The following is a 23,559-nucleotide window of genomic DNA, read 5'->3' as shown; positions in this document are numbered from 1 at the left end:
TGTCTAGGCACCCTGCCTGGATTTCAATTGTGCTATGAGTACTGTATTAGTACAGTGCTCCTAATAATAATAATAATAATAATAATAATAATAATAATGATAATAATAATAATAATAATAATAATAATAATAATAATTTATATTAGTAGCATTAATAGTATCAGTAATTAATAAATAAATTAATTAATCATTACGTATTTAGTGCAGTCTTAGCATGCCACCAACATAGCGCGGAACCCGCATCCCGTATACTTTTGACCATGCTTGTACATGGGCAGTCAGGCAAGTTTGCTAGCACGGCTGTGGCGTCTTCCTGGACCGTGCTCGCGTATTGTACGATCACCCGGGGCGAATGATCCTGGCAAAACTCGCGTCTACACTTAAACTAGTCACCCTGGAGAAGTGGCTGCCTGACTCCTCCGACGACCACGTGCGAGCCATAAGCGAGCCGATTACGCAACTTGCTTTGGTCGAGAACAACTGAAACACAGTCGCTGAGCCCAGATGGTTTTCAGAAACAAGGACACCAAGTTCATTATTTAAGAATTCGGACCCCAAAATAACGTCACCTTGGCCCGAAGTATTATTGAAAACACATTAGCGGCAAGGACAAGATCTTCAGAGGTGTTAGGGTAAAATAACTGCGGACTTGGTTGACCTTGCAGAATCACAACCCAATTTCCATCCAAGCAGATTCTTTTGTGCAGCTGCAATAAAAATTTCAATTGCCCTATTACACCGCACACTGCGCCTATGTTACTGGTCCGTTTAAAACTTTCCCTCGTATAACGCATTCGGGTACTTGGTAAATTAATTTTACAAGTGAAATACTATAACCACATGCACTCCCCCATTTTGACCAGATGTCGTGATCTTGGAGTTTACAGTTCCATCAGAGCCGCGTGTTAAATTGTGCATTGTTCCTAAAACACAGCTATAACAGTCCCTATAACCTGAATACTTAATTTACTTGTAAGGCATGTAATTTGTCTGCACGTTTTGAACCTTATTTCTAATAACCCACCTCTAATATAAGCAAATATAAACATTGCGTATTTTGTAGTTCATCGAGTACACCGAAGAAACCTAGCACGAACTTCGTATAACAGAAAAAATAAGCGAAAGAAACGAGTTCAGTAACTATTTGCCACGCGCCTAATCTGACCAGGAAAGGGACTTTCGTAACCCGTTGTACTGAACGTGACCCCCGTTTCTAGAACACGAACATTTGGTATAAAATCGTTGTTTCGTGTTATTGGGAAGCTTAGCGGATAGCGGCGGTGTGACGTTTTCGAATTCTTGCTTAAATTTATAGCAAGGGCAGTATTATTTCACACGCATTTACCTTAGCAGAAATATTTGTCATAGCCTTTCTCCCGTTCTCGCTAAATTTAATCACGGTGGCTCGGTGGTTCAGCCAGGGAAACGGGCGAAATTCTTCGCACTCGTAAAACACTCATAACGTTCCGGAGTTCTTGCATACTTAATTTATTGCAAAAGCCGCAATAAACCCACCCACTTTGAGCTTTACCTCCCCGTGACACATTACGTGGCCCTTACTTTCACCAAACAGAAACAAGGTGTCTCCTTTAGTTCACAGAGGACAGCTGGCGAACGTCGTATAACGCATGAAGACACCCAAAAAAAATGAGGGTTCATTAATTTTTTGTAATTCTTCAAACTGGGGGGGGGGGGGGGGGGGACAGCTAGCGTTAGAATTTTAGGACACATATCACTTAGGATGGCGTTCATTTGTGTTAAATATGAAGATTCTGTAAGGCAGAGTTCTTTCCGGGAATTGGGAAATGTAGTTAATAACGGCAGAGTGATATTTGGAAACACCTTTTTCAGAAGTTGTTTGCGAAACCTGCATTGATCTAAACGCATTTAAATTCGAACAAAGATTTTCCTTAGTGGTCCATTTATTGTTGGTAAGATCAATCTTGGTGAAATTAGTAGTTATGTAACAGCTGCTTGAAAAATATTGCGTTGCTCGTAAAGGTCAATCATATAGGCTCTGGAGCTCTTCGTTACGCGATTCATTGCAGAGGACGTAATCGACCGGAACACTGTCAGTTTTGCATACACACGACCCATAGCGCGTGCCTTATTTAAACCAAATGTGAACTTTGTGTAACGCAGAATTCCCTCGGCAGAGTGAGAAACATAGCGTAAAAAGTTTAAATAACACTTTCGAAAACATGTTTAAGAATTTTTTTTTAAGGAAAGGGTGTAATTATTTTACAGGCACATCATTTAGCGCTCTAATCTCTCACAGTTTTTTCATAGTAACGTGCAAGTCACTGTATAGTCATCTGGTAACTCAAGGACTATGTCTCCGAAAGAATGAATGCATATATTTTCATTTGCAGTTTTCTTTCAACATAGTTGATAGCATTTTAGGCTACGTTTATTCGTGTACACGGGATAGCTTGTCAGTCTTCTGGAGAACAATCATGGAAATTATGCCTGGGTACTTCACGAGTGTGTTCATTCGAGAGGCCAAGGTAAAATTCGTGCAGGACTTATGATGCCCGTTACCGTCGCTTTATGTTTGTTTAGTATCCGCAAATATTTTATAAATATTGATGTAAATGTGGGTACAGTGATCAGAGTCAATAAGCAGGCTGTGTAGAATCATGGGGTTCCCATGCTGCACTTCACAAGTTGCCTGCTCCAGAAGTGTTGGGTGCATTAGGTTGTAGAGTGCAGCATAGAGATGTAGCACTTTTGCAAGTATGCATTTTGAATTGTTGAATTTGTGTCTGGCTTTTGTATAAGATACACCGACGCAAGGTTAAAGCATTTAGTGCACAATTGCACGTAGAGCCTGCGTACTTTCGTTGAATAAGCGTCCCTTTGTTAGAAAGCAAATTGTTTTGCCTCGTGTGAGGGCTTCGGTGGAATCTATATTTGGATCAAACGAGCAAATAATGGCGGACACTTCTTGGTGTACAAAAGGCGCCTGTCTGTGAAAATAATGGGCATCGTATATTTGCCTTAACTTCATCCTTTTGGCTTGAGAAATTGATTTTGGGGAGCTAAATGTTCCTCAATAGATACACAATATGCAGGCATCACATAATGTTAACTGCCCCCCCCCCTTTCACTGTACAATTAATATTTGTACAATTCAAACTAAAGAACTAAAAACGTCAACAGAAACTAAAGAACTAGAAACTAAAAGCGTCAACAAAGATCCTTAGTGACCCTGCATGGTGCGAAGCAAGCGATAAGTCTACTTGGAGCAGTGTTTCGACGAAGACGTTTGTTCTTAATGAGTGCGTGCAGCATAGTCAATGTTAATGTTCTCTTTTTTCTTTCTCTCTTTCTTTCTTTCTTTCTTTCTTTCGTTTTTCTTTCTTTTTTCGCGTGACATCAGAACATCGCACTGCTATATGTAAATGGCCTTCTCAAAAATGTATGTATGAATTTTGTCTTCTTTGTAACAGTTATTCCCGAGCACCCACCCAAGATCCGAGGCACGCGAGCCAAGTACGAAGTCGGGGAACGTGTTGACGTGTCTTGCAGGGCCCCGTACTCGCTACCTGCTGCCAAGCTTGTCTGGCACGTCAACGACCAAGAGGTGCGCATTGTCCCCGAGATAATGTTGATTTTCGGGATCGGCTTACGGCGTAAAGGAATACGCTGTAACGTTTCGTCGCCGGTGTACAGTAAGTCGGTTGTCATGCCACCGTCATCGCTGTCGCCGTCGCCTTGCCGTTGCGTCAGAAACACAAGTTCCAGCCTTTTACAAACATGTTGCTCACATTGATTCGCACAGAGCGTCGGCTCTTCATAATATATATATATATATATATATATATATATATATATATATATATATATATATATATATATACATATATATATTTGCTTTTACAGCGAAGCTGTATATGGGGTTAGGGCATTTCCGTCGTCAGTGGACACCCCGCGAACTAGCTCGTTGGGACCCTTCGGTGCTACAGCGCGAACGCGCTGGTGCCTGTGCTCACGCGTTCGTCGTTGTTGTCTTTTTGTATAGCTGGCTCCGTTGCCGCTCATCATCCCAGCGTAGAATTTCATTTCTTTTCGGTCGTCGTTATGGCGAGGCCGCGTTAAATTTTTTTGCAGCGAAGTTGTTAAGGGCTACCTTCCTGAGGATCGTGTCCCTGTATTAACACAAACTATCATCATCAAGATTGGTTCCAGCATTGTCGTCATATTCCACAACTGGCTCGTTGAGGCCCCTCGGTGCTACCGCGCTCGTGCCAGCACTCCGGCGTTCGTGGTCGTCATTAAATAAATGAATAATTCATTTGTTAATTAATTCATAAACACAAAGACGTAACCAATTTTTCATCGAAGCTGTTATGGGCTAGTTCCCCCATGATCGTGTATGTGTGTGGACACAAAACTCCCCATACGTGGGCCGATTCCGAAGAAGGTACAATGCCGGGCCGCCCCCCGGCGGAGGTGAAGCAGGCTTTAAGCACTGTACATCGTGGGCCGATTCCGAAGATAGTGCAATGCCGGGCCGATCCGCAGCGGAGGCGCAGTTCGTCATTAAGAAGCCCACGTACACAGCTTCGCTGTTCGTCCTTCTTCACAGAGTGAAAGAGCACCGAGCTTTTTTTTAACGGTTGTATTAACAATTGCTTAAGGAGGTATGAGCCATTCATTGTCTTACGTGACCGTCCGTCACCTAAGACAATGAGGTAAGACATTTAATAGCAGAGTTGATACGAGAATGTGTGTGCATACCTATCGCCATTGTGACCGCCGATCAGTACAATAAATACGTTCGTACCTTTGTTCAAAATTCTATGTCACCTCTGTATCGTATGCTAAACAGCTTCGCTCGTCATCCACATTCACAGAGTGGAAAGGCTCATGACTTTTTCATTCAACCTTGCCATTTAAATATCCCGGGAAAGGACACGTGTGGAACACAAATAAATTTGATGTTTTTTTTTAGATGGAAGTCAATAATTTTATCATCTATGCACAATCACAAAATATGTTACATTTAAGAATATAGAGAGCCGTTCTTCAAAAAATGCTCTGTCATTGAAAAGTACGTGGAATGGGACCGCTCTTGCAATGCGTAAAATAGATAATCGGTTGACTATTCGAGGAACAAGTGGCGCTAAATAAAGAATACGCAGTTGAGGGCGACCACAGACTAGATTGAGTGAGGAGGTTAGAAAATCTCCACTCACAGCACAGGCTCGGATGACACAAGAAAGGGGTGATCGGAGATCTTTTGAAGTCATTTTCATCCTTTAGCCAACCTAAACCAGATGAATATGATAACGATGACTCACCTGATTAGCTAAACTTAACATAAATATCTTGAGCTAAGCGATGTGCCTGCAGACTCCGCTTTATCAGTTTTGCTCGCATTTATCAGCTCCGTATTTCTATTAAATATACGACTTATTTTATGTGGGATGCTATGCAAGGTTTCTTTTTTTTTCTTGCAGGTTCCGTTCAGCGATGTGCACGGCCTGGAGACCCTGTATGACTCTGAAGGGCTGCAGAGTTCAGGAGTCCTCCTATCATTCGTCCTGCAGCCCTACCACATGACTGGCAGCTCGCTGCGGCTCAAGTGTGTCAGCGTCATATCTGAGACGTTCCTGACATCCAGCGAAGAGCTTATTGTCGGCGACACGGTTCCTTCCATACCGTATCCAGGTGCGATTGGATAACCACCAAGAAAATGCGTAAAATTGTTCTCTGGCAGTGACGCAAATATAAGTAGGCCTTATTTCTAACAAGTACACTTGCCCTCTTAAAGGAACTCTAAAGATAAAAATTATCTCAGACGTATTATTGAATTAACTTTCTACAATACCAAAGAAGTCATTATTACCTTGACAAGAAGCTCACTAAGTCAGAAAAGACTCAAGGACTGGTGGCGCCGCCGCCTTGAAGTTTTCGCACCAGCTAGCCATGACGTCACGAATTTGATGGCGTCTGCTGGGACCTAGATAACTTTTTTTCCCGTAAACTGCAGTTTATTGTGTTCTAAAACGGCATAATATTAAACTTAGCAAGTGTCAGGAGCACTTATTTAGTCAGAAAACCCAAATACGTAAAAAGACCTCCGTTGAGGATTCGGTGTGAAATTAAAAAATTTAACTGTGAGCTTCATTTCTTGCTTCTAATAATTCTCCTATTACCACGAGCTTACTGAAAATAGAGATGATTTAAGATATTTTATCAGTCTAAACGAAGATGTTGTTTCTGTCGTTTGACTATCGCATTTCGAAAAGAAAGTAGCTAACTCCGCGCTTGCTCACAAGTCTCCAACTTGAAAAAAAAAATGGGAACATGGACATGTTTAATACGACACGTTTATCGACAATATTTCGCAAAATTAACCTATACGTCAGCTTTGCAGGTTTAAAATTTGCAGATCTTTTCGCCCGTCAAAAACCATTCTCAACACGTTTGCGCTCACGTTTATAAAGCAATATTATACCACAACAATTTGCCGCAGAGTAACAACATAGAAAGAAAGCCGGAGGGCAAGGGTAGTGAGAAATAAAAACTTCAAGCTGATTGAAAAGGCACCTGCCCGGTATCTGTTTTGGTAGAAAGTGAAACAATTGCGTGAAGTTGAGAAGGAGCACAAAGATCAAAGGAAGCAAATGCGTGCGCACACATGCACACGGCACAGGATAACTTGTGATTGCCTGGGAAATACATTCCTATTAGTGCTCCAAAGCATAAGTGGCGGAGCTTGAACCGTATTTACGTATGATATACCGACTCAATATGATCGTTCACCTCGCGTGCCGTTTACGAATGCAATTATTAGATTGCCACTTTCTCAAATTTATTACGACAGCGCTCACGGCGCGTGATGCTTGGAGTGGCTAAAAGAAGACGGGACAGAAAGAGGGAGCGAGACGTGAATAAAGACAACAGGGCCTAAATGTATTCGCAGTGCCTTTCTATACATAATTTAAGGAAAGTGTGCAACAGTGTAAACGCGCAACCTATGAAAGCAAGTTTTGCGCTTAGGTGCATTCTGGTGGCGGTTTGGTTAAATATCTGCGTAAAGCGGTGTATTTTACCTATATCGATGCATATAAGGATATCGTCGAGCTTAGCTTGCAAAGCCAGTCACTATGTTTTAGAAGTGTCATTCCATAGATATAACAATTAACATTCCGATTTCCTCCTTCATCAATATAGTTGTCATAAATACCCCATGCACAGATCAGCTGTACGCACGCAAGACCCCATGGGTCGCCCTCGTTTATCAAGCGTTGATAACATATATGTTTACAACTGAGCAACATTAAACGTCGTTGCTACTCCGTTATTAGCGCACCTCATGCGGTTATCTTCGATGTGTTACCTTTAGAGGCCAGTCCGCATAGTCCCAGAATCGACGGTGGTGCGCCAAAGTACCGGGTCAACGACCTTGTGAACCTGACCTGCAGATCTTCAGAGTACGACCGGCCTCCGGAGTTGAGGTGGTTCATTAACGACAAAGAGGTAAGGGGCCACATGCATATTTACTCTTGACGTCCGTTAATACTTAAGCGAAATTTACCTAGAGGATTGTGCTGATGTAAAGAACTATAAGACCTTACATGGAAGCAGTCATTTCTATTGTTTTCCCTTTAGTCTTGTTCTATAGCAAGTTTGTTGAATCGTAAACAGCGTGCAATCTCAATTCCTCCTGTGTCACAAAAGGTAATAAAACGTGGAGGTGTGACGTCATACTAGTGAACCTGCCACTGGTTGCGAAGTATAGTGTGACCAAAAACGCGAATAAATTCCTCTCAGATGGCGGTTTCCGGCTACGAGACTGCTTGGAGCCCAACGAAACCTCCTTAACAACTTTCTAACGCCTTTCGCAATGACATGCTCATACGAGAGCACAGCAACATCTCTTTCTTACATAGACCTCGACATTTCTGCAAATAAAGATAAAAAGTAGTACAACACAAAACGAGCACACTTCATTTACGAAGGCATCGTAGGTGACCTTCGCGAAAACCGGGAGAAGCTCGTGATTGTTGCCACTTGCAGGCCCGTCCCGAGTACCTGGTGAGGCACGAGCTGCAGAGATACCCGAGGTACGCTGCATCACTGGGCCTCCGATTCAGGGTGCGGCCCGAACACTTCGAGGATGAACGCATGCATCTGCGCTGCACGGTGACGCTGTCGAACGTCCTCAATACCAGCAGCGCAGAGGCGAGCATCAAAAACAAGCACCGAGCCATGTCGGGATTCAGAGCAGCCAGCAAAGACGGTGCGTTCGAGTGTCTAGATGTTTTCTGAATAACAGACTCTCACAACGCTTAAAAGTAAAATTAATTTGCGATAAATTGTGCAACTAATGAGCACATTTGCTCCTCGGCAATGCTTCAGTTAAAATAATGCTTACCGGAAAACTTATTTCGAGACAGGTCGTTTAATTCTCTCTTCGTTCTCTTTTTTAGCATCTTTGATGGCAAATGGCCGATCCCGGCGATAACGTCATTCATGCTGTGTCTGTAAAATGTTTATGGCGGGAAAATTAGTTCTTAAATCATCATTTTATGGATGTTTCAAAGATCCTCGCATCTTGGTTGACAGCAGACTCTTTTCTTTTGGTTACATGCTATTATGATAGGAATAAAACCGTGAATATATAAATAATGAAATCAGAGAATTCGCGGAAACAAAGAGAACATCCGCTCGTCATCATGTAGCTCAAGTTTGTTGTTCATTTGCCTGTTGTAGTTGTTGTTGTTCTTCTTCATTTGCTTGTTGTTGTTGTTGTTGTTGTTGTTGTTGTTGTTGTTGTTGTTGTTGTTGTTGTTGTTGTTGTTGTTGTTGTTGTTGTTGTTGTTGTTGTTGTTGTTGTTGTTGTTGTTGTTGTTGTTGTTGTTGTTGTTGTTGTTGTTGTTGTTGTTGTTGTTGTTGTTGTTGTTGTTGTTGTTGTTGTTGTTGTTGTTGTTGTTGTTGTTGTTGTTGTTTTACCTCTCAAACCTATGCAGTATCCAATGGAGCAACCTTCGTGTTGGTGCCGTTGCTGTCAAGTCTACTGGTTTTGATTGTACTGCCGAAGCTGTGAAAAGTTGCGCCAGTCATCACGCAAAACGCAAGCAATTGAGAATTCACTGCCTCACCAACAACCCTGCTTTTTATTCGTCTGAGGACTTGTGCGCTCTTCTACGACAGCATTTCTGACCACTCAGTTGGTGCCAAGGACACTCATACAAACCTGGCCTGGCGGCGAAGTTTCGGGTCTCGAAGGATGCTACAGTGGAAAATGTGGCTAACGCTGGCTGGACATGCTCGAGCGCCGTTTTCATTTACACCTCTACAACCTTGCGAATGTTTCGTGTACGTTGTGCTGGTGCCTTTGTTTTTGTGAACCGTCATAGCACCTGAATGTGAACACCTGAGTGTTCGTAAACCAGGACAAGAGTGCTGCGTTCAAGACAACAGTTTTTTTGTTATTAAAAGTGTTGATATCCTAACGTGACCGCGTTACCTCGCCAGAAACAAAGGCTGATGCGGCAGCTGCATTCTACACAAACCGGCAAAGCGAAATAGAAGTGCTACACGAAAAATAGGTCCCTGTGTTGATCACAAAATTTTTGTGATAATGCAATGACATGAAAGTGAGCTGTCGCTTGTGCTTGAAAAGTTAAATGCAGATGCGACGCACGCATCATCAGCAATCTGACTTAGCTTAAGGAATGACGTCGTGTGACAACACGATATCACACATGAACACCAAGACAGACACACTTTATAATGCGGGTGTAAAAAATGGTATTGTATTTTAATGCTTAAGGGGTTCTTTTAATCGCATCCATCCACAAATCCACAACCGGCGCCATACGGTACCCTTTACATCATCATAACACATACTACCATTGCCTCAGAGATTCGCTCCTTGTTTAACCCTTTAAAAAAAAACTTACCGCATTCACTTGCACCCGACAGCTGCTCCCTTCGGCGCCTAAAAATAAACACCATAGCACAGTGAACAACCCCAACGATTGCTCATAAATGTCAGCATCTATTACCACGACAACGGCACTAATTTAAAGTTGCGACGTTTTTTAAGAAGTGATAAGACGTTGTCAGAGGACTCGAAGGGAGAAACTGTATTCATTCCACTATCAGTAATGCGTGCGGCTAACATAAAGAAAAGGCGAAAGAGAGGAAAGGCAGGGCGGTTAACAAGCATAGAAAGTCGAGCTTGCGACGTGCACCCTGCACGGTGCAATAGGGAGAAGGGAACAAATGTGGTTGCATGGGCTAGTTAGCAATTCATGGTAACAACGACGTACAGCACGAACGACAAGGACAACGCAGTTTTGTCGTCTCTCTCAGTCCTTGTTCTTCGCGCTGTACATTACAAGGGTTTTTACAAGGGTGAAGGGGTTGAAGAGATAGCAAGGGACAAATATAGGCCGGAAAACAGAAATCGGCGCACAAGATAGCAAGGACGCATGCCGAGGATCATTTCTCGTAATTGCTTGTCAATCCTATTTTCCATTTTTATTGCTCTAAGCTACACTTCTGCCACGCGCGGGGAGGCCCTCCTACCACTCCTCCTAACATTTATTTTTTCTGAGGACGCAGATGCCCAGCATTGTTCTGCGACATACTGTCGTTCGATACATTTTGTACAATTTTCTAGGAAGAACTCTATTACAGTACATTTCGCATGTTCATTACGTGCAGTGTATGTTGCCTTTCTGCTGACTTGGCTTTACATAAGACATATAGATGTTGCCATGAGTCGGGCGTGTCAGCTACTCCTTAATACACGAGCGAGGTGAGGATATAAAATTATTGTCATTAAACAACGAGGAAGCTTGCTGGCGCAGCATTCACGCACCGTTGGTGCAGCCTAAACGAACCTCACAGTGCATGTAAAACACAAATGCAATGCAACACTTCGTGCTGCATTGTACAGATCGTACGTAAAACACCCAACAGAGAATTCAAGCCCTAGTGTAATTTTCGATTTTATTTTCTCGCTTAGAAACAGCATACGCCGGTAAGCAACGGGCAGCCATTTGAAGGCGCCAGCTGCGCGCTGGCGGGTCGCGCCATGGACGGAAGTGGTAGGAACACTGGCGTGCGATGCCGACGGCGAGGCGAAGGCACACAGGGAGTTTCGAATGATTTCGCACAGCGGTTTTGAAGGCCTGACGAACCGGAAAACGCATTTTCCTGCATCTGCTCTTCAGGAGGGCATTCGCTTGTGCGAAGCACGTAACATTTATGGAATCAGGTATAATATACGTGTAAAACTGAAAACGAGTGCAGATTGCTATGCACATGCGCCCCGCAGGCAAAGCTCACCGCGACAAGCCTAACCGTGTATCTCCAGCGGTTATATTGCGGATGATATTTTGCTGTGCACGTTAACATTGCCGTGTATTTAATCACGTATATTGGCGAAGCAGCACAATAATTATGGATAAAATGGAGACGTACAGCTGTCTCTTTTAATGCGTTAGCATTAGGAGTGTGAAAGTAGAAAAAAGTTTGAGAAATGTGGGAAGCCTCTCACGTGGGGGAGGTATATATATATATATATATATATATATATATATATATATATATATATATATATATATATATATATATATATATATATATATATATATATAGTAGTGAGCTGCTGAACAACACTTTTCGATCAATGGGGGCAACAACATGGTTTTATTCATGGATTCGGGACCTCAAAGAGGTGCGATGTAATGATAACGCATTTTTCTCGCATATATCGTTAAATCACCACTGAATTTCTTTTTGTTTAGTTTTTGTCATCTTCTCACCGATCGCGCAGGTGTGGATACTCTTCCATTCCCTGTCCGTGTTTTCTTTTTCCTTTTTTTTTTTTTGCTAACGCTTTTTCTGATGTTCCCCCAATCCTAATGTTTTAGAGACTAGCCCTATCTTCAGTCTTGGTGTGTATTTCACACAGCTTGGCGCGACAAGAATCGTTCCCGGCGGCCGGTGCACGTGTGAGGCCGGCGATGGCGGTGAATGTGAACACGTCCCAGCGTTGGCATTCGCCGTCGATGCAGAGCACGCGTAGTTGCGCACCAGACGGATGCAAAGCTGGGAAGCGCGAGGAAGAGAAATATATTTCAATAAAGAAAAAAGCTGAGTCCCTCGGAGGATGACAAAGTGACGACCACAAACCTGCGTGTTCGCCTTTCATGCCCAAGCTGCGGAGCCGTCACACCTGTGGAGGCGAAGACGCACAATTTACTTGGAACACCTAGCTCTTGCGAACGAATGGCTCCTTTATTTACGATAGAGCAACTAGGCAAAAGCAAAGCAGCGTCGGAGCACATGTTTTAAGAGGGTCATTTGATGGCCGAATGACGGAAACGACGAAAGAACGCACGTGTCCCGCAACATGAACCGTCCGCGAGATGGACCTCGCCTAGAGTCCTTGATCAGTGTTGTACTAAACCCGATGATACTGATAGAAAGAATATGAGAAATAAATATACGAAAAGGACAACCTTCTAAACCGGCTCCGGATGTTCTACCAGCGTGCGTATGCCTTCGCATCCGCTTCTCCTTACAGTACCTCACAAATCGCCGGAGCTCTATTCGCTCGTAAATCCGGAAGTGCACAAGGCTGTAACGAGCTTGCTACGAGCACAAAAGAGGCCGCTCGTTTACGTCGAGCTTCTGACGCGAGCTTCTAAGCGAGTTTTAAAGCACTCATTGCAAAAAGAAAGTACTACTAACGCAAAGGTCCCAAGGGTATAGTAGGCAACAAAGAACATCATTAAGGGGAAGGAGCGAGACAAAAACAAAAAAAAAGCCTCGCCACGCCGTGGGAAGAAACACGATAAAAGAGACCCCAGTAAATGGAGAGACGTATGAAGACGAGACAAGTTGAAGTAAGCGAAATGTGCATACGAAGCACCAATTTTCTTTTCTCGTTCTTTCCTTTCATCTCTGTCAAAGCCGAGCGCGACCTTTCAATTCGCTTTGTCTCCCTTCTCCTCTGGTACTCGTGAGCCCGCGATGCGCGTCGAGCGTGAGACAGGAAATCGATAGATCTCTTTTTCTCAGTCGTCGCGTCTGGACACGACGAGACAGAAAGCATGAAAAGAGTAATGCTCTCTGCTCGAGGTAGTAAGTTTGAAGGGCATCAGGGGCACTCGCTCAAGGAAAGGCAAGAGCTGGGAACTCCTTGCGCGATCGTGTTTCCCCTACGATGGTGACGTGCTTCTGTGTTGCATCATCATTCGTCGTCTCTCTCTCTGTGTTTGCAGCGTTCTGCTTCTAGTCGGTATGACGTCGCATACTTTGATTACTGTCTTGCTTTTTCTCGAAACAGCTATATATGGGCTCTTGAATGCAACTGCGTTTTATTAGCTGAAAAATAAAACAAGAATATCCCTCAGGAACATGCGCCACCGCAGTTAGACTTTGTTTTAAGGTTTCACGTGAAAGCTTTCGAGACGTAGCGCGGAGAGTGGGCACCGTTGGTGCTGATTCTACCTGCTATCACTTGTACATTTGGCACAAGAGGTTAATTGCACTGCTAGCCATTTCAGACAGGTTTTGCTTTGAGAAAAGTAAAGAACGAAGAAAGATTTCAAACATAGTGCCGAACTATAACCACTATTCTTATCATCGGGGTAACTTACCTTACAGCAATATTCAAGACAAAACAATGTTGATGTTGTTGCTGCTGCTGTTGTTGTTGTTGTTTTTTCTGGACTGGAGGCGATGGCAAGCCCGGAGACTGCGAGACTCAACCGCTTCGGTGCCGACACAGCGGCACTGCATGAAACACCAATCTTCTCGGTCAGACGGAAAACTTAAACTAAACTGAACCAGCACCGCAATGTATCTCAGCCGGTCATAATTAACTACATATCAAGGACACAAGTTCATCTAAGGATCAAAGTAACAGGAGGAAAAGCCGTTCACGATAATAAGAAAGGCAAAAAGGTTCCATGGGAACAAAAAATTCAGCGTCCACTTGCCCCGGAGAAAGTTATTCCAGTATTGAGTCCCGAAGGAAAGCCAGAGAGATGTGGCAAGGGAAGGAAGGCATACGGGCAGGAAAAGAAGCGCCAAGATTCTCGCCTTTATTAATGCCAGATTTATTAACGTGCACGCCGGCCCATTTCTTTCAGTACTTTCAGTGATTCAAATGTTGACGCCGCAGAGGCTCCAAAACTCTCTCTACAAAGATGCCCAACATGCAGATGCAGAATTTACGCTGGCCTATTCAACGTTCGGTTACTGTACGCTGCTAAGAAAATCTAAGTTAGGAAAAATATCCCGATTGCACGCTTTATTTTTCGTAACCAAATCGAGCCTGAGCTACTCTTAGAGATATCTTTTTTTCCCGAAATTCAAACTATTAGATTTATGCGAACAGATGAAGAGAGGCAAAGTTTATCGATGAAAAAAAAAAGAATAAAGTTTGGTTTGGGGCGCATTCTTCCAGTCAATTTACTATGCTCTGGGAAAATGAAGGGGTAACGAAAGAGGAACGTAGGTGGTCGTGATGGGAACCGAAGAAAGAGACACAGCACATGAAGGGCGAGTTTACTCAGAGTATAAGGTATAAGCCTATGATTTCTTCAAGAGAAACCGCGTAAGGCACGAGTGAACTGCAACCTAGATACAGAGTTGCAAAGGGCCGAGCTGCAGGTCTCGTTGGACACGACAAATAGTTGCTTTCAGCTGTTGATAAACTGTTGTGGGTGCATCAATCCACAGATGAAATCCAGCTACAGCCGAACAACTTTAGTAGTGAGAGGCGCTCGCAAATGAACTTTAATATAAAACAAGCAGTAGCATGGAAGACAGGATTTCATTTATAAACGGGGAGTACGTATAAGCAAGGAACCGGCCTCATAATATTAAGGAGGGCAATTAGTGCCTTACAAATGTCATGCCCATCATATTGTTAGTGCTCCTTTGGTCACCATGTTGTCGGCATGGCCTCTCCCAGACGCTTCTCTCTCGCTCCACAGGATCTTATGAAGTCCTACGTCAAGTTAACGACGACAGTTACGAGATCTCGCCGTTACAGTTTGATACATCCTCAAGTCCGATGCCTGTTGACATAGTGCACGTTTCACGGCTAAAGCCATGCTTTGCCGTGAAACGCCATGCGCCGAGACATGCGCCGAGACGGCGCTTCAGCATCCGGGGGTCCTGTTGCTGAAGGATAAAAGAGGAGAAAGGAATGAGACCGCGAGACACTGGCCGCTGCGTGTTGTTGCTGGTGAGCGCGAGCGGTGGTTCGAAGCTCGGCTGGACGCTCTTCGTGAGGCTAGCGTTGTCGTCGTCTGGCCTTGGGCGGTGTGGTCAAGAACCGGGCGGCGCTATTATACTATTCGTTTCGTATTTTCGTTGTTCTTTTGACTTGTGCATCGTTTTTTTTTTGCACCTTTCCATCTAGTGTGCTGCGAGTTGAAGGCAGTCTGACTAACCTCATGTCTCTTTCTTCTCCCGGACAAGGGCATTCACTTTGGCTAGCTTCTAGAGTGACCCGAGAGAGGCGGATAGACAAATTTTTACACAGTGGCGTCAATAATGTCCCTGTAGCCCTAGTTCCTACTAATGAGGGAGCCATGCAAATGAATAACTTGAAAACTATTCAGATGGAGCATTGGAAGGCCACTTACTCATTCCAGAAGATCACCGAGGTCCGTAGATTTGGTTGTGGTAGTATTCTGTGCTGTTTGTCAGACCAGAAGTGCGTTCGAGACCTCCTAAACTGTCCCGAGTTTGCATCGAATCCGGTGAGCCCAGTTATTCCAGCACACCTTGATTGCTTGAAAGGCTTAGTTTGCGGAATAGACGTGAACCTGGACCCCTCAGAAGTATTAGACTTGTTTTCAGTAGCGGGTGCTGTTTCTGCATATCGATGTAGCCGAATTATTGAGAACAAGAAGTCAGCTACGAGATCGGTGAATGTTAGGTTCGCGAGAACAGTCCGTCTATCTGAAATCAAGGCATGGCCTCTGATATGTAGAGTAGAGCCGCTTTCTCCACGGCCACTACAGTGCTTGAAATGTTGGCGTTACGGGCGAGCATCAAAGGCTGCATATCAGTTGCTCAAAGCCGACTTTTCTGAGAAAATCATGACAGCACAGACTGTATATGCCAGGAAGAGAAATTTTGTCTGTGTAATGAAGCTCACGCTGCAGACTATTCGAATTGTTCTGCGAAATAACGAGAATTAAGAATACTAGAAGTGGTGGAACGCAGGCCATGCTCACGTAGGGAAGCAGTGACTGAAGTTCAAGGAAGATCCGAGAGATATGCAGGCGTAACAGCTCGTTACACTGCTGGCGTAGATGTTTCTGTATCCAAGGCCATAGCAGACGCTGTAGGGAAAGCTACGGAAAAAGGCTATGGAACGTACTGAGACAACTATTTTTGAGTCCTTGGCACAAACGCTGTCTAGTCAGCTGGCACAGTTAATTAGTGCTGCCTCAAATCAGGGGCATGCATCCCAAGTTTCTGATGTTATAAATCTAGTTCAAAAGCAATCATCGTCAACCAATCCATTAGCTGATTCTCCTTGTGCAGGACCTTCTACTTATGTAGAACAGACGGCTCCAGAACCACTAACGGACGATTACGAAGAGTTCCAAAATGTAGAAATGGAACTTAAGAGCCTGAAATGCACCAGATCTCCTCCCCTCAAAATTTCCCCTAAGTCGAAATCTAAAAAATGTGTAAAAGCAAATCTCTCCAAGAAGAACTTTTTGAAAGAGAGTATTTTGGATCAGGCAATTTCCGATGCCGTTCTATCTTCAATCTCTAAAGATATTGCAGTGTAATTGCCATTCGATTGTTTCTGCTACTACACATTTATCATATATTTATTCTAAATTTTCCCCACACATAACTGTCTTACGAGAAACCTGGCTTTCTAATGGTCAAAAGTTTTCCTAAATTATTACCGATTATTTCGTTTGGATCAACCTGCCAGAGGTGATGGCGTTGCTTGCTTGATTTCAGCTAAATTTAGTCACAATGCCACAATTTCGTATCAGTGTATGTCTGCCGAATGCAAAATTTTATCATTATACATAACACTTCCGGACTGCTGCCCTTTTACCTTAATTAAGTTATATTTCCCAGCAGGAGTACAAGATACCCGATCTCTTGACAGCGCATTAGCTTCCTACAGAAAACCCATAGTACTCGCTGGTGACTAATTATCACCATGTGTCTTAGAGTTTAATTAAAACTGATTTAGGTGGAAAACGCCTGTAGGACTGGACTCTTGATAATAATCTACCCTGTTTGAATTCAAAAGCTGCTACGTTTGTGCGCGGCCAGTCTCAATCGGCCGTAGATCGCACTTCTTGCAGCTCGTCTCTAACTGTATCCTCGTGGAATACTATAGACTGCGCTACAAACAGAGATCACCTTCCTATTATTTTTGATATTGATTTCCCTGTGATTTCTTTCATAAGAAAAAATACCACACTTGTAAACTTACAAATTTCAGAAGGACTTGACGTCTACGACGCTTTCCCGTACGGATATACAAAAGAATACTAGGGCTATGAGCTTCTGCGCAGTTTTAAAACGTTCCATGAAGAATGCATTTTTTAAATTTAACCTCGGACACAGGTGAATCTTTCAGTCCGTGAGGGAATTCGGAATGCACGCGCGCTCCCCGAAAACGAAAATCTGCCTGGAAGAAACTTCTTTGTAATCAGTGTCCAAACAATTGGAGGGATTACCGATTTATTGCTGCATCTTTCAAGTGTGCGATAGCTAAAGCCAAAAGATGAGTATGATATGAATAAATTCACTTATCTGTGTAAATCTAAAAACCTCTCTAGATTTTTACGCTCTCGAAAGATGATTACTATAACAACAAATATTAACTATTTTGTCCTTTCGCCACGTAAATTGTCAAAATTGTGAGAAAATATTGGAAAGGGACTAGAAAACAGATTCACTTCAATAGTTCCACCGTACTCATTCAAACCATTACCGCTAGAGGAATTTAGGGAAGTTACATTACAAGAACTTGCGGATGTTCAGCGCCAGGTCCAGACGGAGTTAACATAACCGTGATAAAAATTCTGCATGAATTATCCTCGCAAGAAATTTTGAATATGGTAAATTTTTCTCTCAAAAATGCCTGGATACTTCAGAATGTAAAATTGCTAAGGCAATTCCGATACTTAAAGAACAGGGATGTGGATTTAATTTAATAATATTTGACCAATTACTCACATCCAGTTTGGTTATACTAATAGCAGGAAGTTTGAATGGCCGAATTACAACCTTCCTTTCTGAAAACTTAATACATAGCCCCAGTCAAATTGGCTTTAGATCTGGGTGCTCGATATAGTGTGCGCACGTAGACTTAGAGTCGCATACAACTTGCTCGTCGCCGAAGAGAATATTCAGAATAAGTGACCCTAGATCTAGCTAAAGCTTATGATTGTGTGGAGCATGGCATACTGCTAAGCAATTAGAGAATTACAGGTTTCCGAAATACATTATGGCATGGGCTTCCGAATTTTCTAGGGGAAGAGAATTTTACTGTTTTCAATGCGGATGTTCATCGTCTAAGTATAAGCAGAAACGCGGGGTACCACAAGGGTCAGTGTTATCTCCTGTTTTATTTAATATATTTTTAAGCTCCATCTCTTTCCTCCAGGACATTCAGGGATACGTTTATGCCACTGACATCTCTCTTTTCTTTGCATCGAAGGATGATCTACATTTACTTTATCAATTGTTACAAAATTACTTATACACTCTCGTAACTTGGATAGAGAACATACATATGTCTCTAAACGTCACTAAAAGTACACGTCTTCTCTATCCATTAGATGTTCCCGTTCACATTTCACTCATATATCGCCAAGAGTTCATTCCCCAGGTTGATTCTCCTAAATACCCGGGAATTACGTATGATGGGACACTAAACTGGAAAAGCCACATTGGAAAAGTCGAGGGCAACTCATGCCGTGGTATGATTGCGTAAGATCAGTAACCGACGATATGGGTGGCGGAGGCGTACATTAATTATGATATATAAAATGTATGTCCGACCCCTCATGGAATTTGGGTGTGTCTTGTTTTCCGGCAGCTCAGCTTATAAAATGCAGCCTCTGGTTTTATTAGAAAGGGAAGCTCTGCGATTGTGCCTTGTTCTCCCTAAGTTTGTTGGAAAACACCATTTTGTATATGGAAGCGCGAATACCATGTTAAAAAAGTAGATTCAGAATCCCCACAGTCCAAACGTACCTAAGCATTTACGATTCCTCAAGGAAAATCAATGTATGTTTTCATTAATGAACTAGTTCATTCTGTAATAATCATAGGCCGCGACTACGTACATCTCAGATTGTATTTGTACAGGCACAGCTAGAACCATTTAATGTACAAATTCAACGTATTCAACCAACAGGTCAATCCAAGATAGGTCTCCAGTTAGGATTTGACGATATTCTCCCCTCAAATGCTAAACTAATGTCATGCCAATATTTAAATGACCAATTACTAGATTAGCTTTCTCGCCTGCAAACAAGCAATATAATAACCACCAATGCTTCACTATCTGAAGAGAAGACTGGCGTAAGCATTTTCTCTCCCTCTCTCTGTTGGTCTTTTTCTATACGCCTTCCAGATTACACGTGTATTTTCATAGCAGAATTATTGGCTGCTGTTCTAGCGCTGCGCAAACTTCCTCCTAATCAATCGTCAACTGTCGTAGTTAAAGATTCTGTATTGGTATGTGTGTCGCTTTCCACGGCAACGAATACAGCTATCTTAAGTATGCTTCAAAATTTAGTCCCTACAACATTACGAAAAATTAATTTGCTGTGGGTTCCTGGCCACCGCGGTTTATACTTCAATGAAACGGCAGATGTATTCGCCAGAACGTCTTTAAATGGACCTTTGATTCCTGTTTTACCGGATACAGCTTATATCACTGCATCGAGATACAGAAACTTTTGTCTCCGAAATGATGTAAGTACGTTATCGCTGGTACCATCTCGAGACTTTCGGCATCTTTGTTTTTGTTGGAATAAACAGTGGTGTCCTTCACGGCATTTGGAAATTACATACACCAGACTAGGCTGTCGCATCCCGCATTTGAATATATATTTACATAGAGCTAGTCTGACTATGACTCCTCTATGCCACAAATGTAAGTAAATTGACTGAATAGACCACTACATTTTATCATGTAGACAATATTCACACCAGAGAACGATATTACTCCAAGCTCAACTCTGTAAAATTGGATTAGGGTTAAGTATACCAGTATTATTATCATTTGGAGCCTCGACACTAGGTTATAGTCACAGAAATGTTTGTTCCGCAATATATGATTATTTAAATGAAACAAAACTATTGTCCTGCTAAATGTTGTATCATTATTCTATATATCAAATCTGCATTCATTACAACTAAATTATTTTGTCTAAATTATTTATTAACATTAATTTCTCCTTGATTGTACCCTCTATTAACATTCACCTTTAGGTTAGTCTGACTGCTCACTCACATATTAGTTTAGTTATTGCATCATCTCCGTTTTTTTTCTTTTTACTTGGCGTTTATCGTTTTCAAATAAGAATTTTCTTTAGCTACCTGCTGCCACCCGATTCTTGGCCTATCCCCGTTAGTGGGTGCGAGCAATGACAGAAAATCATCATCATCATGTTACTGGTCAGCCATCTTAACCACACTGACTCTGCTTTCGATGCTCCTTCAGAGGGGGTATTGACACGCGTACTGATTTATCTTTTCCGGGTGACCGATTGTCACCGCCTAACAAATGTTATCGCGCTGCGCAGGACGCACCTGCATGTATCGGAAGCTTTTGGAATGTTATCGATGGTTCCATCCACTGTCTGTCACCTAACCTTGTGTAATCTGATTGCATGTATGCGCGACGCGAATAGTGTAGAACTTTGTGGAAGACACGCGGGTCCTAGCGATTACTCTAGAACGTTAGACGACTGATGTATAAAAGCCGACGCGCTTGAGCCGCTGGTCACATTTTCGACAATCGCCGACTGTATTCACTGCTTTTTTTGGGCTTTGAGCGTAGCCTGATTTTGGGGCACAGCATTTTAGGGTTAGTTTCGCCATTCACAGTTTTGTTGCTGTGTCCTCGACCGTCACTACCACGTGACGATATATTGACGCGAAGTAAGCTGCCCACTACGAGTCCCGATCGCCACCCACTACAGGTACCGATCGCCAGAGAGAAAACGACGAAGGGCGCAGTTGTGCCCCGGTTCTTTCTTTTTTTTTTTTTTCGGGGGGGGGGGGGTGTTGGTCGTCATGAAAAGAAAGCTGTTCTGTTTCGGCGAGCCCGTCTTAGTTATCTTAGTTATCTTCGTGACAATATATTGTAAATGCAGTCTGTCTATATATATACACTCCCAACATCCCCGTAACAATATGCTATGTGCCATTTATTTTCAACAGTGGAAGTGCGGAGCACAAAAACCAATGTCTTACACTGGGCTGTCACTTTTATTACGATGGAATAACGAAGGCGTGCTATTATGATACCCGGTCATATGGTACTAGAGTCCGTAAACCGTTCTTTACATTTCAGCCTGCCCCCCCCCCTTTTCACGTATGGGCCTAAGTTACAAACGAACTGATAAGACGAATTCAGAAGCTTTGCTGCTTATACAGAAAAAATAATACGAGATTCACGATCCTTAGTACGAGGTAAACGTACCTTTATGATGCAATAATTGACCCCCACAGTGTGCAATTATCGTGCCTTCGTTTATCGTGCTATAGTGCCCACAGAACAATTATCAGCGTGCCGCTGCATTGCGAATACGCAGCAACCAAGCGAATCATTTTGAAGCTTTCGAAATATATTGCGCAAACTACGAGCCACGTGCGTGGTGCGTTACGACAAAAGCATCATACTCGCAAATGCTCTTTCTCTGTTAATTCTGTGTTTCATCATATTTTCTTCTGCTTTGGCAAACTGAAAAAAATAGTGCAATATATCCGACCCGCCATATTTGTCATGTTGATGCGACAACAAGCGCTGAATTTGTGGCTGGAACGGAGAGAAAGTTCGCGAGACGGGCATGAAAATTCCTTACAGTATCTGTGCTTCCTTTGCAAAAAGAAAAAAAAAAGGCACACGAGAAACAGAAAAGAAGTAAACACACGCACACACACACACACACACACAAACACACACACACACAAACACACACACACACACACACACAAAAAAAAAAAGAGTACTTCTTTTGACGGAGAAAGAATGAACTGGGGGCTTTTCTTGCCGCTCCAACAAAGGCCACGCTAGAAAGTTTCACCTCTTCGGTTTTCATGATGCATTCTTTATTTACTTCTTGCAACTTTCGGTCTCGCGAATTCTCGGCAACGACCATTTAAACCTTGCATTAACGGCGAGATCGAGAGGAAGCAGTGCTCGCTAAACGAAGAGGCGCCGTCGCACCAGCGAGCTCGAAAATTGCGCTTTAATTCCGGCGCGCATATTTGATAAGCGCGCTTTACACTCGAAGAGTCAGGTATGCGCATTAACAGCACGGTTCCCACACTGCTGCATCCGCGCTGAGCACGGCATTCGTCTCGCATTATAAACAACGTCGGCCAGCGCCTCACTTTTTTTTTCACCCCGAATCTCGCGTGCCTCCGCGATAGCTTCGAAACGTGCGCTTGCTTTTTTCTTGCTCCGGCGCATCTCTGCTCTTGCTTTCCGCCCATATTTATGAAACTGATTACCTCGTAATTGTGCATATTGCGTTGCCGCGTTGTGGCTATATAATAAATATTGCAAAAAAAAAAACACAGCCCTCATAAAATGCCTCGATGTTGTCATGCCCGAGTATGTAGCTGAGCGGCTACGCACTCGAGGTAGGTACTTTGTTGTTCCTGTCAGGTTGTTCTGTAAATTTTGATAGCGCGTTACACGGCAATGTATACTTTGTATGCATGCGAAATCAAACGCATCATAAATAACGATGCTATGTTTTCGTTACGTTGCAATACGTAGCCACCAGCGGCTAGAATGTGCTATTTCAGTTTGGAACCATTTACAATATCTATCTGGAAGCAACGTCCAACGTCGAAATAATTAGCAATTAGCGAGCCAAATTATATTTTAATACATTTACCCTTTTGGAGTATTCACAATTTAAGTTCACCTTCTTCCTGTTGGTCTTTACGCAGGGTGTTCGAAATAGAGCACGTGGTTGTGGCTTGGCCATCGTGAACAACTTGAGAACGCAATATGTCAATGAAGGTTTTCACCTGCGGGGATGGCTTTCGAGAACGCTGTACACAGATATATGCACCAAATGTTGGTGGCGTTAAATATGGTTGAGACCCTGTACTCCGATAGCTTTCCGTTAGCAGTTTTTATGTAATCGTAACGCGTATTAAGTGCAAAAGCACTTACGAGAACCCTTAAATGAAGTCTTCTTCGGCGTGAGGACATGAGATCTTGTATCGCTTTACTGTATACCCTGAAAGATATTTGTTCTGCATATTTATTTATTTATTTATTTATTCTGTGGAAAAAGGATACTGATAACCTAATGAATG

The 23,559-nt window shown here is 42.9% G+C and overlaps 1 protein-coding gene across 1 annotated transcript in view; it reads left to right on the top strand.

The window, feature by feature from the left end:
* The window catches only part of LOC142582366 (uncharacterized), a 51,265-nt gene extending 41,886 nt beyond the window's left edge, over positions 1-9,379 (top strand). The window contains exons 4-8 of the mRNA XM_075692010.1: positions 3,453-3,586; positions 5,466-5,676; positions 7,358-7,491; positions 8,032-8,254; positions 8,985-9,379. Coding sequence (XP_075548125.1) covers positions 3,453-3,586; positions 5,466-5,676; positions 7,358-7,491; positions 8,032-8,254; positions 8,985-9,061 — 779 coding nt within the window. The 3' untranslated portion in view covers positions 9,062-9,379. The remainder of the gene's footprint in view (positions 1-3,452; positions 3,587-5,465; positions 5,677-7,357; positions 7,492-8,031; positions 8,255-8,984) is intronic.
* The last annotated feature ends 14,180 nt before the right edge of the window (positions 9,380-23,559 follow it).

The sequence above is a fragment of the Dermacentor variabilis genome, chromosome 5 (assembly GCF_050947875.1).
Source record: "Dermacentor variabilis isolate Ectoservices chromosome 5, ASM5094787v1, whole genome shotgun sequence".
Classification (NCBI taxonomy): domain Eukaryota; kingdom Metazoa; phylum Arthropoda; class Arachnida; order Ixodida; family Ixodidae; genus Dermacentor; species Dermacentor variabilis.
The sequence above is the reverse complement of the archived record's forward strand: the minus strand, read 5'-3'. Positions and strand labels throughout refer to the sequence as shown.